The sequence below is a fragment of the Teleopsis dalmanni genome, chromosome 2 (assembly GCF_002237135.1).
Source record: "Teleopsis dalmanni isolate 2A chromosome 2, ASM223713v2, whole genome shotgun sequence".
NCBI classification, from domain to species: Eukaryota; Metazoa; Arthropoda; class Insecta; order Diptera; family Diopsidae; genus Teleopsis; species Teleopsis dalmanni.
Genome location: NC_051847.1, coordinates 160,557,059 through 160,574,559, shown reverse-complemented (window position 1 = coordinate 160,574,559; position 17,501 = coordinate 160,557,059). Strand labels below are relative to the sequence as shown.

The following is a 17,501-nucleotide window of genomic DNA, read 5'->3' as shown; positions in this document are numbered from 1 at the left end:
ATCAACATTTTCTGCATTGCATAGTATAACAAGCATATCTCTAGCAGGTTAAATTGAGTTCAATAGATTGTAATAGCTCAGAATAAATATTAACACCATAGGATCGGTCTTATACACATATCTATACCACTATAGATTATTATATACTATGAAGTAACAATTTGACATCGTTTACATATTCCATAACCATGGAAATATTTTATGACTGTTTTTCTATAAATAATACTTATAATATTTACAGCAGTTTTCTTTTTGTTTACTATGTATATATTTATTTCACTTTGTTTTTTTTCATTGTTTGTGCTATTATTAAATTTCAAGGTCCCTGAAAAGTAAATCAATTTACTACCTCTGCTGTTCTCGTTGTTGTTGTATTGTATATGCAAATTATTCACAAAAATTAGTCAATGTAAAAAAGAATCAATATAATAAAAAATGCAATACAAAACAAAAGTATTAAGTTTTTCTATATATATAAATTATATATTTAACTGATTTAATCAATTACATATATGTATGTTAATTTTTTAAAAATTTGACACTCTTAATGAAATGAATGAATTATGACAAAGGTCAATTTTCGTTATTAGCAATGGTACTAATTTAAGTTATTTTGTCATACTGTGCTCTCTCGCTTCGATTTTAATGGATATTTGGAACAAATTTCTTTATCACATAACATATTTTTTTCATTTTGATCTAATTCGCTATTTATTTCCGAAAATTTCTTTCCTTCGCCACAATGATTTGGTTCAATTTCTAAATCATCTAATTTATGAAACATTAAGTCCATATTATGTTTACTCGTTAATTGTTGTAAATCACAGGTTAATCTGCATTGATCCTCTAATTTTGACAAGTGCCGAAATGTTAATTGAAGGTTTGATGGCTCCGGTTGTGCTTGACTTATGTCTACAACAGTATTATTATAAATGTGCAATATGTGTTGATTATAATGCCGTGGTATGTTATACTGTGAAAACGTGTTAGAAATTACATGTGGTGTAGTACTCTATAAAAAAATATATTTTAAAACATTTTTATTTCAAATCGGCATATTAGATATAATCTAGTTATGGTCAGAAATTACATAAAATTTAATTTAATATCTCAAATAAATGTTCCATTTAAATCAGATAATCTAATTAAAGATAACATAATATTCCATTAATAGTTTAATTTGAAATTAAATTTTACAAAAAGTTCGTTTATTGAGTCCATACCCTTTATTATAAATTAATATTGCTTACCATGTTGTCGGAATCACTCGAATCTGGTACAATATCTGGATTTCTTTCTTCTACTTCATTGTCATCCACATCTTTTCTTATAAAACACTTCCCTGCATCATTGGCAGAAGAATTTCTTAATGCGTCGTTAATTGAAACTTGTTTACGATGTCGCTTGTGTCGCTGATATGGTATTCTCAATACTAAAATTATAGCTAACGCTGCCACTAATATAGTCATAACGAAGCCTAACATCAAGGATGTGATAGATGAGAAAATTAATGCATTTTTTAAACTCCCACCTGAAATAAACAATATGTATAATTCAATAATATATTTGAGCAGAGACAACATATTATACAGATATACAGCTCTTAACACTACGTTTACATTACCCCTGAATACTTCATTTTACCAAAAATAGGTAAATGTCCATAATAGATAGAAAATGTTCACTCCATAATATAAAATATCATTCGCATTTGCTTCACAAATGTGTTGTTAATATAAATAAACAGACTGATATACCTTTTATATAAGCTTTTCTTGATAATTTGATAGTTTGGAAAAAGCTCTTTAAGACTATTCTTAACTTTCCAGGAATATGTCTTCCTCAGATCATGTGGTCAGCAATGACGGTTAATTTTTCGTAAACAACTCTTTTAAAGCTAGAGAACAGGTCATCCTTCCCTGGCTGTTAAACTTTTACAATAAAGATGCTGCATATCCCCAGAAATACTCGAGAAGTATTCATTTTTAAAGTAAGGAAGGTTTTCTATTGGAACTACTGGAAATGGTTCTTTAGCTACACATTAACAATACTATCCATACAAAACTTCTTATCACAGCATGTTTTTGGTAAACAGTAAGCTAAATTTGTGGCAACCAGACTCAATTCTGTCTTTCGCTGATCTGGAACTGACAAGGAACACGCAATTATACCAAATTTAGGTTTGCCAATACCAGTCTTAATTGCCTAAATTTGCTTAAACTCTTATTTTATTTCCATTTTTTCCAAGCAAATTTCTCGTAGGCGCTACAACCACATTCCAAACAGTTTGGAGAACTCCGGGATCACTAAATTACTCAGCCACGCATGTCCGTGTTCAGCTTATATGGGTACGTGGACACAGGGACATCTTGGCCTCCTACTTATAATGACCAATCTGACACTCTAAGCACAGATGAACAAAATTGGACATGAAAGTACTCCCAAATACCCATACTCAGATGTCTTTTTGGAATTATTTCTTATATTTAATTATTCGTAAATAATTTTTTGATACTACAAGAATCTAGAGCTCAATTTGTACCCTGCCAAAGTTTCATAGTAAATTGACAAAATTCCAAATTAGAACATGTCATACAGTAAAGTACAGCTTTGCGTCAGTTGACTAATGAACACTGACTCTGAGCTTCAAATTTGGCAGGGTACAAGTTTAACTTTTGATGTTTGCAGTCTCAGAAAATTATTTACGAATATTTAAATATAAAGAAAATTTCTGAAAAGAGCACTGGTTATGGGTATTTAGCAATACTCTAAACAGCTGTATGATTAGCTAAAAATTAAATTAATTAAAAAATAATACCCTGTTGTTGCAGCTTACTATTGTTCCAAAATCTTATTATTGAAAAATAATTATAGTAATTTTAGTAAAAACTGTATATTTATAAATATGTACTTACTAGATTCTGATGTAAGTTGTTTTTCTGGTGGTTTAAGCATAGCTGCAGTTAGTGTTATGGGATCTGATCTGCCTTTTGAATTTATTGCATATATAAATAGCGCATAAATTCCACCTGGTGAGAGACCAGAAATCGTAAACCTTGGAATTGTGGACGTGATATTTGCTTTTTTTTCCTAATAGAGTGAAAAAATCAGTTTCAATTTATGCTATATTTATAACACGATTATAATAAAATAAATGTAGTTATATATACTCATGTTAAATAATAATACAGGATTAGACGATTGAAGTCTTACCAACTATATAAAGATATATCAGTCAAACTGATATTACCAACTAAGTAAAATTCATACGAATTACAACTGTTTACATTGCTTGCAAGCTACCACAAGAATTTAGACACACTGTTAAGTTTTAATAGTAAATTATAAAGACAGTAAAAAATAACTAGCATATTTTTCCCGACTGAGACGTAATACTCATGAATGTTTCATAAAGCATTTTCATCACTTGTGTTTCGATTGTCGATGTTTATGAATATAATATGTGAAGATTATAAATCATTACAGTGCTGTCAGCTGTGTATATGAGTCAAGTGGAGTCGAATATATGAAAAAGAAAATGTATATATATGAAAATGCTTATAAATGTGAAACACAGCCAATAATTCGACTGTTGAGGACTCATTGAAGTTCTCTGTTATGTACCCGATTTTATTATCTTATTTGATAAGTCCGAAATTGTTTTATTTAATTGGTTCGCAATTGAAAGTTTTCTCTTACTTTAAAATAAACATCCTCTAGTTCCAAAATGAACAGTTGCGGTAGTCCTCCATTAAATCCATCATTACATACAACTGTAAGTGAGTTTAAAGATATATTACTAATTGAGCAATTATGCACTCTATCGGGACGACCTGAAATATATATAAATATATATATTAATTTAAATAATATAGTTTTTATTATTAATTAATAAAGTAGAATAAAATTTTCTATTAATATGTAATAAAAAAAATGTTTATTTATATTGAAAAGGTAATATGTATATTATTGCATATTTTTCACAAAAGTTTAAAAAATGTCTCAAATAATCACAATTTGTTCTCTTTGTATTATAAGCAAAGAGAGTATTCATGAATGCTTTACTCAGAAATAAATTTTTGATTATACGTTTCAAGAATGTTAAACAAAAATAAATGTTTTTTTAAAGAAATTTGTTAGAAGCACTTTTTCTTACTAGCATATCTGGGACATAATTTATTGACGACTGACTGTTTAAAAAAATTACATTGTGTTTACGTTTTTATCATCTGATATCATTTTATTTAGATATAAATATATATTTAGATATGGTTTGTCTGCTAGCCGATAAACAATTTTATATCTAAATAAAAAAATTACTCCTAAATTTTAACAGTGTTCATTGCGCACTTATTTTTTAAATACATAGCTAGAAGTTCTGAGTAAAAAGATCACTAAAATTAAACGGGTTCTCAGTTCTTTGAAGTAATTTATACATTCTACCTTATTTCTTGTTTTAATTTGCCTATACAGAAGTTTACTGTATTTAAAAAAGTTGTGAACTTTATATGTAGTGTAAAGTGTGAAGTAAAGAGCGACATCACAGTTTTAAATCTCATTGTATTGGAATTTATAAGACTGATTTCGGTCTACAAATAATGGGGACAACTTCGGTAAATTGGAACAGAACATTCCACTTTTTTGTTGGCGTTCATGAACAGTGACAGATACTGTTCGAAGAGAGTCGAAGACTCCATTTAACACATTTTATGAAGATGTATAATCTTGGCATTCATAGTATTATAGATATCTTCAGTGTTACCGGAACTTACCAGCTGCTATAATATGGAAGACACAAGGCATTTGTTGTTTCCCAATTTGATTTGCTGACGTACATAAAAGTGTTCCATAATCTAGTTCATTTATTGGAGTGTAAGTAACTGTAGACTTTGTTCCTGAAATTATAGAATTGTAAAGTATAATTTTTTCTTTTACAGCAATTTAAAATATTGATAATATCACTTTTCAGATATACGAGAATAATTTAAAAATATATTAAATTACGAAAAGTCGATGAATAATTGAGAAGATATTGAATTAAGAATAGTGATTGGTAAAATTAAAAATATTTTAGTAGTATAATGGAAAAACAAAATATATAGTAAATACAAATCCTATTTTAAATTATGCATGCCCCAAATTTCTAAAAACGAATCCAAAACAAAAGATTAATAATATTCTGGTAACAAACTATTATTTGATAAATTATTAAAACTGTTGTCCAATTGTTCAAAATTCGATTATTTTTCCAAGGATTGTTTCGTGTGTGCATATCAGATAAATAGAAAGGGTTAGAGATAACAATTCAAGCATTACAGAAAATTGGATAAAAAATACACCTAATGTTGTCAATTACGTTAACTACGTTCTTCAGCAATCGGGTAACAAAACGAGTAAGAAAGTATTAAGTTTAACTTGAACTAGTTTTACGGAACGAATTGAAGCAAACGCTTTCCCTATTATTGTTTCTGCGCTACCAATACAGGTCATAACTATCGCTAGCAGAACGTTAACAAGTAATCTACAATTAGCTGACCCTAAATTCTCGGAATATCGATCAATTGTTGGCGTTCATGAACAGTGACAGACACTGTTTTTATCAATTGCATCATGCAACTGCAGCTTAGAAATGGTATTATCTTACAAAACACATTGTTGGGTGGTTGGTAGAGAATATGACGAATAAACGTACTCGTGATCCTGTAGTATCTCTTTAGAAAAGAAATCGTAAAACAAAATGGGTGCGAAGTTTCGGAAAATGGTGTTTTCGCCTGAACACCATAAAGTATGGCAAAGTAAATATTCACTAGCATGGAACGCCCCGGCGAAAGATTTTTATGTTGACGATGTGTTGACGGGAGCTGTACAGTTGTCCAACGCATTGAAGTTGCAAATAGAATTAAAACAAATATTATTCTGCAGATTTCAAGCTCTGGAAATGCTAATGAACCCATTTACAAGGCGATATTCCATCAGTTGACCAATAAATTAAATTAAATGTAACCAGTAAGGGCAAAGAAAATACCAATGGAGGAGGTATTACTTGAATTTATGGAAGATCAAGATCCCAAGAATTAAAGAAGAAGTCATAACTAAGCAAACCGCACTATCTGACGTTGTTAAAATTTTCGAACCATTCAGCTGCATTGCTTCTATTACAGTTAATACGAAGAAATTTTTGCAAAAATTATGGGAATTGAAATTACACTGAGATGCAGTTTTTTACATACAAAGTGGTTCAGATTTAAGAAAACGCTTAAAAAAAAAAGAAATCGGTATTTTGCTATTTTGCTGTTTTTAAAAATAAATAGCTCGACCCTCACGTTATATTGTGTTTTCAAAAATAAGTCACTTTTACTTTTGTGTTTGAAATATAATAGTTATTCTTGAGTTTTAAAATAAAAAGCAGAGGGTATGAGTTATTTGCGCGTGAACAAGTAAAAGGCATATAATAATGATTATTATTACATATTATAAATATATTATACATATCATAAAAAGCAAATTTAATTATTTTTTTTTTGAGTTTAATTTAATAGACTGGTAATAGAATGGTAAGTCTTATAAGTGGATTTTTAATTAACACCTATTTCGGTCTCTGGTTTTATAACAATTTGCAACCATGTACATACATGTACTAATACAATTATTTAATATATTTCAAATATCTATTCTTACATACCAAATTGTACTATGTGATTTGTTGCAACATCAATACTTTCAGCTGAATTATTAAATGTCCAACTAAATTCAACATCCGGTGGATTTGCATCAATCATACAAGTTACTTTAACACTCTCTTGCTTTGCGGCACCATAAATTTTAGTTTGGTGAGGCAAACATGATGGGGCATCTGTTAAATATCAATTTTTTTGTAATTGCATTTTAAAATATATTTTAAAATATAAGTATATAGAAAATTCGCTTATACTAACATAATATGTTTAAAGTATGTGGTGGACTTATTCCTTCACCTTCTGCATTATAACCTACACATGAATAATTTCCAGCTGTGGTTCTTGTGACGCCTTGTAGAACTAATGATTGATTGCTTATTATAATTCCAAGTGTTATGTTATGTAGTAAGTGCTGACCCTTAAAAGTGATAAATGATTGTAAAAATATATTGTTTATATTATATTATTATGTATTATGTTATATTTATATTATATTATATTGTGTATATTAAAAAATAATACAAAAAAGGACAATAAAGTAACAGAATATATGTATATATTATATATGATTACAGTGCACATATAGAAATAACACCACTCAATATAGGTATCCTCAATAACAAAATAATTTCAATCCAAACTTTTCTGTGTCAATCACAATAGTTACCTGTTATTTATTTATAGAAGCTGTTATAACAGTTCACTTTACACTATATCACGATTTTTCAACGAAATTACTAAACAAGCCATACGTACGTCTCCAATACCAATTAATGATATGGTATTCATATATATGCCGGGTGACTCTCGATTCTTTGAAACATGAAAAACGTGCTTGATATTCATTATAAGACCTTGAAAGAGATCGATGGTAGTCTCACGAGTGTGTTCGTGACATACTAGTGGAAATTTTGGGGATGATATAAATGCGTGGTACCGCCTATTTCAACAAAAATCGAAAAAAATTAGAGTAAGCATATCTTTAGAAATGTTGAATCACGTCAATTTCAATCCTCTAATCATTATGGAACGCATTAACTGATAATGACGTAAGGATTTTCGAAAAGATATTTAATTAAGTTATTCCGTATCTTATTTAGGTTTTAGGCAACAAGTCACATTTTAAAGCATTCGCGTGATAAAATTTGTAAGAAATATAAGATTGATGGTCAAGTTATGGTTAAATGTAAGGTCAGAAAACCAAGAACTCAATTCCAAAGTAGTCTAAAAGTAAACTGATCATTTGGGTTTCAAACTAAACTTAAGCATAATGTAATGAAAAAATTAGCCAAAAACAAAATTAGAATATTTTGTTCCTTTTTTGATTATTTATGAACCAGAATACATAAAAACTAAAGATATTGTGGATAAACATACATTTTTTCGCCATTCAACTTTATACACAGGCGGGTGTGACAATATCATACAGTCAAAATATACATCGGAGCCCTCTTTAATTGAGTTTGATTCCAGTGAAGTGCCAAGACGAACGTGAGGCTCTGGGACAACTTATTATGAAAATATAAAAAAAATTTAATTTTTCACAATCGTGTAAAATAGTTGTATTGTTGTAATATTTTGTGCCAAAAATATATTATTATTTGAGTAACGTATTTTAATAACAAAAAATCTAAAGCAATGTTTAAAATTTATTGATACTTACATTGAATATCAAGTTTCCATCCATCTTCTAATAGTTCTGAAGGCACTGCATGATTATATGCTTTACAAGATAAATATTTTCCAGCATCAGATTTATTTAAGATTATGGACAAAGTACTTGTTGTCTGGTTTCCGTCACTTGATGTCTAAAAGGAATTCATTATTAGATATATATACTTTAGATATTGGTATCCTTTCACTCTATTTTAGATATATTTTAAAATTTTTCAATATAACAATGAAAGAGCATTCTTTCTAGAAAAAATTACGGAAACTGAAGTTCAAAACAATCTAACAGAAAGTTCAGCAGAAATGCCCAATTAAGAACAAAAATGATGGAATTAAGTTTAAAAATTACCCATCAATATATTTAGTGATCTAAATACTGTTTTATATAATATACGGTGTTTCAAGAATGCGAGACAAGAGCTAAACTGTTACTCCACCAAAAAAAAAATACAGAAGAGTAGTGAAGAAAACACTGTTACACTTAAATTATTTTTAAACTTCTTCCCAATTATTTATTATTCTATAAAATTTACTGTGATTACTGTATAACTGTTTGAACATATCATACCCGATTGTCATTGGTCCATCGCATTCAAATTTCTTTCATTAACAGAGTATTATATGTCATTTGAGTATTATTAAGAGTAAATAAAATGTTTAAATATTATTAATTACTTACAGTTTCAGATGTTTTTTCTAATCGTATACCATTTTTCCACCAGGTAATTACGGCTGGTGGTCGAGATCCAGCACTTTGGCAAAGAAGATCATACCTTCGTCCTGCTGAGAGAGGCTGACGCGCTCCCAACAAGCGTATACTTACAGGCGCAACTAGATTAAATACATTTTAATTTATTCGTATTTGATTTTTAATTTAATGATGTTAATCAACAATATTAATTATTCAATAATATACAGTCAAACCTCTCTATGACGAAGTCGTTGGTGTCTACAAAAACTTCGTTATAGAGAGGTCTTCGTTATAGAGTGGTTGAACCAAATTTTTTTGTTTGAATTTTTTTTTTTTTGCATTTCTCTGAGAAATATGTACGTATTTATTTTAAAAATATATTTAATTCATGTTTATTCATATATATATATATATATACATAACATTAAAAAAATTAATTATATATTGGTAAGATTATAATTTTAGTTTGTTTAGAAATTTTTACTTTTTCCTTATCAAGGAACTCTTCCAGCTCTTCTAACAAGTTAATAGCTTGCATACAAAGAAGTTTCTCATAAGTTACAACGTATTAGTTGATTGTTTAACTTGCATGTGAAAAAATTCGTTATAGAGAAGTTTTTTTGTATGTAAAAATTTCTTTGCGTACCTGAAAAAACTTCGTTATAGAGAGGAATTCGCTATAGAGAGATTCGTTATAGAGAGATTCGCTATAGAGAGGTTCAAATATATAAAAATAACTGTGTCTTCAACTAAACTTCGGTATAGAGAGGAATTCGTTATAGGGAGGATCGCTATAGAGAGGTTTGACTGTATATTATTTCTCTTACAAATACAATAAATATTATTTACACATGGTCAGGAAAACCAAGAAACGAAAGCAATATCATTGAAGAAGTGTTTATTTTCAATATTAAACTAAAATATTAACATAAAATCCCTCAACGCATTCTTAAAATAATTTAACTAGGAAAAATAAATCAGAAGTAGTGACCTCAAATATATTTTAAGTTTTTATAGTAAACTCACAATTCATATCAATTTGAACAACAGCCTCCAATGGTGCCGATTGTAAATGAAAATATGCTTTGCAAGCAATGCGTGTATTAAGATCTTCTCTGGTAAGAGGACCAATAGTAACTTCACTGCGAACAATATCGTTATCGGAACTTGTGGTTAAATTTGTCCATATATCCCGTTCCTCATGATACCATATTAGCATAGGCTTTGGTACACCTGCAATTTAAAAATTTTAATTTTAATAATATAATTTTTTATAGTATTTTCAAAAACTTTTAAAAGCGAAGAGACGAAAGCTTTAGTTTGCACCTAAAATGTCAACGAATTAAAAATATTTTAAAGAAATTTTTATTAATATGTTAGCAATCAAAATTGTTACAAAAATATAACGCCGATACTGATTTCAAGAACAGTTAAGAAATACGTTCTATCATCTCTAGAAATTGTTTAATAATTTATTACAACTCATCAGCTATTTTATGTTATATAAAATATTTTTATTTATAGATTCAAGCAGAAATTTCATTGTTTATTAATTTTATCAGAGCCAGAATTATTTAAACACGAAAGGAGGAAATCATGACGTAAGTAACCATGGTATAACATTAAATACCTACTGCTCAAAAAGTATCCGGATTTTGTTATTTGTGAACTACTCCTTAAGTAATAGACCTTTTCAAACATTTTTTTTTGTTATGTCGATACAAACTTTCTTGACATATGGTACAAGTTTGAGCGCCATCTGTCAATTAGTTTGTTTACAGCAGTTGTTAATGTGAGATTACCTCAAGTGCATTTAGCGATCTTTACTATGGAAAATTCTTGTTGTAGGCGATTTTTTGACCAAACACGGGACCACTTTCATCGCTCAGGCACCATATTCGCCAGATCTGGCGCCGTGCGACATTTTCCTGTTCCCGAAACTCAAATTGCCCCTTCGTGGTAAGCGTTTTGAGTCGATTGAATAGGTAAAAGAGAATTCGCCGAAGGAACTAAAAGCCATATCCGCACGGGCCTACGAAAAGTGTATGGAAGATTGGGTTAAGCGTTGGCATATGTGTATCGCTTCAGAAGGAGCAGAAGGATATTGTCACATGGACCGTTGAAGTATAAACACATCGAGGTTATGTTTAAGACTGACTGTCATGTTTTTATTGTGTATTGTTATTTCCTTTTACAGGGTTGCCATGACTGATATACTTTAAAGACTGTTACCCCAACCAAGAAAAGGTTGTTAAGAAGAAGAAGGTCAATGCATTACGCGACAGGAATCAACCACAGCGTTAGCAGAGATCACCATATGAAAATTTTGTCAAATCAAATGTCAGAATCTCTTTATGATCCAAAAGATAGTCGTACATTTGATTCCTGATATGCTCGCTACGAAGATATTTTTGTAATAGAGGTGAATGAGTGATTAGACGCAGAAAAGACGCGAGTTTTATTTAGAAAACTTAATCAGGCAGTATATTAACAGTATGCATCAACATTGGTAATTCAACCGGCCAATGCTAGGTACAGTGTTGTTAAGCGATTCAATTAAATAACTTTACAAATGACGCTATTTGTCAGTGGTTTATAAGCTGCCAAAGGTGCACTTTTCGGCATAAGATATTAAAAATGTTGCATGAAAAACAACAACAGTCACCAGTCACACTGGATTTGGTTATTAAAGAAATGCAATGTAGCTTGGAGCATCAGCAATGTTCAAATTACACGGTCACAAGTGTCAGCCACAAGTAGTTAAATCGCAAGAGTATAAGACTTCGAGCCACTAAGAATAATTAACAATATAGAAACGTGCGTATCACTTTATACAGAGGGTTGTATGTATGATTGAATATTTAATAGGACTTTTGCCAACATAATTCGGCTCAAATATGAGTTTGAATTGAAGATCATAGCAGTTGTGGCTTAATCGACAATTGTTGCAAGAGGTTAAGTGGATTTATTATAAATTCAGCAGCTCATTTGTATGAGCGTGGTGCTTCTTTGAATCCAATGATATTTTTATGATATATTTTTTATTTAGTATGTGATATAAATAAATAATTTTTATTAAGTTGTCTGAACGCTGATAAGGCTTGATCAATTATTTTTGTTATGATAATAAAATGAAATTTTTAATAATACGAAAGTAAAAAACAAATTAAGTAATAAGAAATTACTTAAAAAATATTTAATTGACCAGAAGCAATTTAAATGTATTATATATGTATTATATTATTATTATTACTATATTATTATTATATTATTATATATTATTTTTATTACATATGTGTTATATAATTTTTTTAAATTAATTTTTGGTTTTAACTTATTTTTACATCTTTGTAGAGTTATAAATAATAATGAGGTAACAATTTAATTTTCAATCTTATTATTAATAATCAAATGTGAGTAACTAAAAAATAAGTCTATTTTTAAAGCAAATTTAATTGTTATTGTATTATACATATGATTTACTTAAAATATAATATAACACTATCTTGAATATATTTCAATTAAATATTACCTCCATGTACTTCACATTTAAGAGATACTACATCTCCTTCATTGTAAGGTCCTACTACAGTTGATCTCTCTAAATCATCATCACCATAAATTCTAATTTGCTTTGGAGGATCTAAAACATAAAAATGTATTTAATAACGAAATCAATCTACAATTACTATTAAATAAAACAATATAAAATAAAAAGATTATTTCTAAAGTTAATGGAAAGAATAATTTAAGTGACAGTTCTGTTGGTATAGGAAAAATTTCCTTAAGAGTGCACTTATTGCTTGCTGAAAGGAAGGCGACTTATTCTAAATCAAAAATTAGTTTGCTTTTAAAAAAACTGTCCAGTCAATGGATGTGGCCATGCAAAAATTTTTTAATTTAGGCACTTTGAACAATTTTTAGATCTTTTAAGAGTTCCTTTAATGACCAATCATCATTATACCACTCACAACGCTATTGTGTGAGCATCGTGAATATGTACACCATGTCGTATGATAATACTTGTCCGCAATAGGACATTATTCCCGATTTTTAAAAATTAATTCTACTACGTTTTCTAATAGCAGATTTCTTTTTCTTTATTTTTGTTTTTTTATAACAACTGGTATTATTTGTCATTCAGCACGAAAGACTTACTTTAAATATTAAAAATTGTTATAATTTTTATAATATTTTATTTAATATCAAATTATTGTATTTTCTAATTATAACAACATTACCAGAATTAAAATTTAATATTTGTTAAGTGTTAAATTTAAATCAAAAACATTTCTTAACATTTTGTATAATAACATGAAAATGTGGAATCAACAACTTTAAAACAAATTAAAATAACCAGAATAAATATTGCTGATATTTATTTTTATATATATAAATCTTACCAATAACCACAACCTGTACTTTGCTATTTCTTGTTTGTGCCCTCATAAAATCCACTCTGCACCGATAAAGACCGGAATCTGACTTGTCTGCATTATATAAAATCAGTACACTAGATCCGTTTTCGAGTTTAAGATGAGCTCTCTTTCCTAACAGATATTCATCCGACCATTTCTTCGGAGCTTTCTCATTTCGCATATCTATACTGTAAATTTATATAATGCTTGATATTAAATAACAGTAAATTTAATATAATATAATATAATATAATATAATATAATATAATATAATATAATATAATATAATATAATATAATATAATATATATATTATAATAATATATAATATAATATATAATATTATAATAATATATAATATAATATACAATATAATATAATTTACAATATAATATACAATATAATATATAATATAATATAATATAATAAAATCTTATAATATAATATAAAATAATATATATTATATGGTATGGTATATTATATTATACCATATAAAAAAAGTAGTATAATATAAAATGTTATAATATAATAATAATACGATGTCATACATAAAACTATATTTATAATATAATATAATATATAACATAATATAATATAATATAAATATAATATAATATAATATAAACATAATATAATATAATATAAACATATATTATATAATATAAACATAATATAATATAATATAATATAATATAATATAATATAATATAATATAATATAATATAATATAATATAATATAATATAAAATTATAATGATTACTTACCTATATATTGGAGTACCAATATCCTCACGATACCATAGTATTAATAATATTGCATCTTCTTCTAAATTGCCTATGTTGCAGGGTAAATAGATTGTTCCACCAATTAATACTTCATTTATTTGAACTAAATTTAAATAGTAGTCCGTAATTTTGTAATGTAGCAGAATAAAAATTAAAATGTTAATTTACAACTACATATTAAACTGCTGAAATAAAGTTTATATGACATATTTTATTGTAGATATTTAATTATAGTATACTTAATATACTTAGATAAATATAGACGATTTTAAGTTATTAAACTAATTTCATTTCAATAACGAAGTTAGCCCATTCACTACATTCACGTAGATAGCCAATGCTTTACGTTGCTCCTATATAAAGAAAATTTAATAAATCCAGAACGCTGGTAACAGCACCAAAATACGAAATTTTAGAATTCATAATGCTACAACCGGTTTTTAGATCTCCTTTAAATATCTTCTTTGAAAATCCATCTTAGATCTAATTGATGGATCTAGATTATATAGGACTTCAACTAATGTTGAAAAGTTTTGTCTGATTATTGTTATATCTCTAGATTAGATATGTTGGAACGAGATTATTGCAAAAATACATTAATAGATGTTTTGTATGATAAAAAGTTATATATAAAGACTGTAGGTCTAACACAAATTTAAATTAAATGAAATAATAACTACAGATTCCATTAAATAACAACGCACTATTTGATTTAATGAACTAGAATATCTGAAGTGAATCAGATTTTAGGTGATTTGGGTAAAAATGAGTATAAATCTTAAAAGATGACTGCGATTTGAAGCTGTGCTTGGTGGAATTTTGACAACAGTCTATAGTCCGAACTGTTTATCAATTGAAGGAGATTAGTGATGGTATCAACACCGCTGGTATTTATGAAAATGATTATTTTCTAATTAATTCTGATTTTTTACAGAAATGAAACCGAAAAAGTTTATTTTACAATATACACAATATAAATACAATATATATATTGTAAATAACGTTTGAACAATTAAAGAAATTAAATAGGAAAAACATTTTGTCATAATCAAATGAACATATTTTTCCGATAAAAACATTATACATTTCATTATATAGTTAATCAATTATGTACATTTGTTAATTTGAACTATAAAAATAATTTCATTCTGATCGAGAATATACCTATATGGTATGAAATAGGGTTTTTTAACAGCCAGGTATTAGAATCACTAGTCCGAGGAATATTGTATGGAAAATGTTCATACTGTTTCTGTAAATCACGTTGTATATATTATCAGTCGTTGTAAAACACATGAAATGTTTTCTTAGAATACAGTAAGTTTTAGATTGAGAACCACTGGTTCATACGATGAAAGAAAACTTCTTCGTAAGATCTTTGGTCCTTTACGAGTTGGCGACGACTACCGTATACGAATGAACGACGAGCTTTATCACGACATTGATATAATTCAGCAAATTAATATCCAGCGGCTTCGCTGTCTTGGTCATGTCGTGAGAATGGATGAAGATACTCCAGCGAAAGAAGCATTTGAAACAGTAGTTGGTGGAAGAAGATGTAGAGGTAAACCGTGTCTCTGGTGGCGCGATCAAATTGAAGGAGCACTAACTAGACTTGATGTACGAGACTGGAGAAGAAGCGCACGCACCAGAGGCGACAGGAGAGACATGCTACGTTAGGCAAAAACTCGATAACGGGTTGTTATGATCAAATAAGTAAGTAAGGTTCATATGATGCCCGATGTCGTCTTTTTTGCTAAATCTAGCTTAACTACATAAATTATGAATATTAACAAACCTCACAATATTCTGATTAAAACACTAATAATTATATGTTTTTTTATAAAAAAAAAAAACTAGAAAAAATTTCAGGCAATTTATCCATAGCAAATAACCACACGATATCGAAAAGAAATTGAACAGATGATAAATTCACAGGATAACTCATATAAGAAGCGGTCACCATTAACACTAGCTAAACAACCGACTTTATCTCAAACTTTTGATTTAATATTTATTGTTGCATATTGATATATATTTATCTTAATACATATTTTATATATCTGTAAATTGTAAATATGTATTAAAATATTTGCACATATATTTAAAATTCTTAAATTAATTTATTGGAAACATTTCACAATTATAAGTAAATATAAATAAATAAATTTTACTCCAAAATATAATATAAAATATTGTATTTTATTTTAAATCACTAACATTAGAACAAAAAAAGTTTTATTAATTTTGAGACAAACCTTTTTGTGAGCCATTTGACAAAACAATATCTTTTATATTTATTAGTAAACATAAAAGTACGATAACCAGCACCATTGTTTATAGTTTTATATATAAACAAGTTATATATTGTTTGTTTAATTTTGTTAGTTCGATTTATTTAAAAGGCATAATTCATCTATGAAATTACCACTGGAACTTTTGTTTAATGGCATATCTGTTTAAAACGTATCTTATTCATAGTCTTTGTACCAAAATTTCTAAAAAATTTCTTCTCGTATTGAATCGTAGTGAATAAATCTTTTTATATATATATTTCGTTGAAAAATTTATGTTATTACTTTACAGGAGGAATTTTTTGTTAAAACGTTTCATAGTCGAAGAAAAATTTTGATAACTTCTGAACTTCTTTATGTTTTACTAAACAGAAAAACAAATTCTCATTCCATGTTTTTCATAAAATAACGCATGCGTAGTAAATGAAGTAAGCAATGTATTGCAAACCATTAATGAAGTAAATTTCTGTAACAAAATAATTTCGGAGAGGTCAATAAAAAATATGTGTTCTCCAGCATGCGAACCCAGTAGCTTCAAAGAAATCAAGATATAACAACTGTTATCAAGAATTAATCTTAAAAATATCTATCTTCTCTTTCATATCATGTTTAAGACATATGACTTTATTTTTTACGCTTTTCAATTTTAATTAAAGATATTATAGTCATAATATTCAATATTCAATTGCGGTTGACATTAATATGATTTCTTTATTGTGAGTTTGTTAAAGAATACTAGTATATCATTTACTAAATCTCGATACAAAGATGTTGAAATCAGTATACAAGACTGTTCAAGGCCCTTATGGTATATTAGCTAAAATTTATTAAGGGTGCATTTACAGTTTAGATTACTACTGAGATGTCACCGAGTAGGCATGAGATGAATTCCATGACCTTGGTTATACTAACAATTCTGAAGAACGTCAGAATCATATATTAACGTGCATAAAATCCAGTCTATA

General features: G+C 27.9%; 1 protein-coding gene across 2 annotated transcripts; it reads right to left on the bottom strand.

Annotated features, from left to right (window-relative positions):
- Nucleotides 1-507: 507 nt before the first annotated feature.
- Nucleotides 508-16,762, bottom strand: LOC119680586 (neural cell adhesion molecule 2). 2 transcript variants are annotated; one of them, XM_038093484.1, is made up of 15 exons: nucleotides 16,501-16,752; nucleotides 14,222-14,345; nucleotides 13,443-13,645; nucleotides 12,572-12,682; nucleotides 10,066-10,272; nucleotides 9,028-9,179; nucleotides 8,341-8,485; nucleotides 8,055-8,185; nucleotides 6,936-7,095; nucleotides 6,683-6,853; nucleotides 4,773-4,895; nucleotides 3,700-3,833; nucleotides 2,916-3,090; nucleotides 1,251-1,531; nucleotides 508-1,012 (listed from the first exon to the last, which is right to left on the bottom strand). In XM_038093484.1, the coding sequence occupies exons 1-15, from the start codon at nucleotides 16,574-16,576 to the stop codon at nucleotides 617-619; spliced, it is 2,589 nt and encodes an 862-aa protein (XP_037949412.1). In that variant the 5' UTR covers nucleotides 16,577-16,752; the 3' UTR covers nucleotides 508-616. The 2 variants fall into 2 exon arrangements, with proteins under 2 accessions (XP_037949412.1, XP_037949413.1); XM_038093485.1 differs by having other exon boundaries at nucleotides 822-912; nucleotides 16,501-16,762.
- Nucleotides 16,763-17,501: the final 739 nt, after the last annotated feature.

What these genes read in the sequence shown, in the direction of transcription:
- LOC119680586 (XM_038093484.1), bottom strand. Translation starts at nt 16,576, where the DNA reads ATGGTGCTGGTTATCGTACTTTTATGTTTACTAATAAATATAAAAGAT. An exon ending in AAATCACATAGTACAATTTG is followed by an intron (nt 4,896 to 6,682) that starts GTATGTAAGAAT and finishes CTATAATTTCAG; the next exon opens with GAACAAAGTCTACAGTTACT. An exon ending in ACAACTTACATCAGAATCTA is followed by an intron (nt 1,532 to 2,915) that starts GTAAGTACATAT and finishes TGTTTATTTCAG; the next exon opens with GTGGGAGTTTAAAAAATGCA.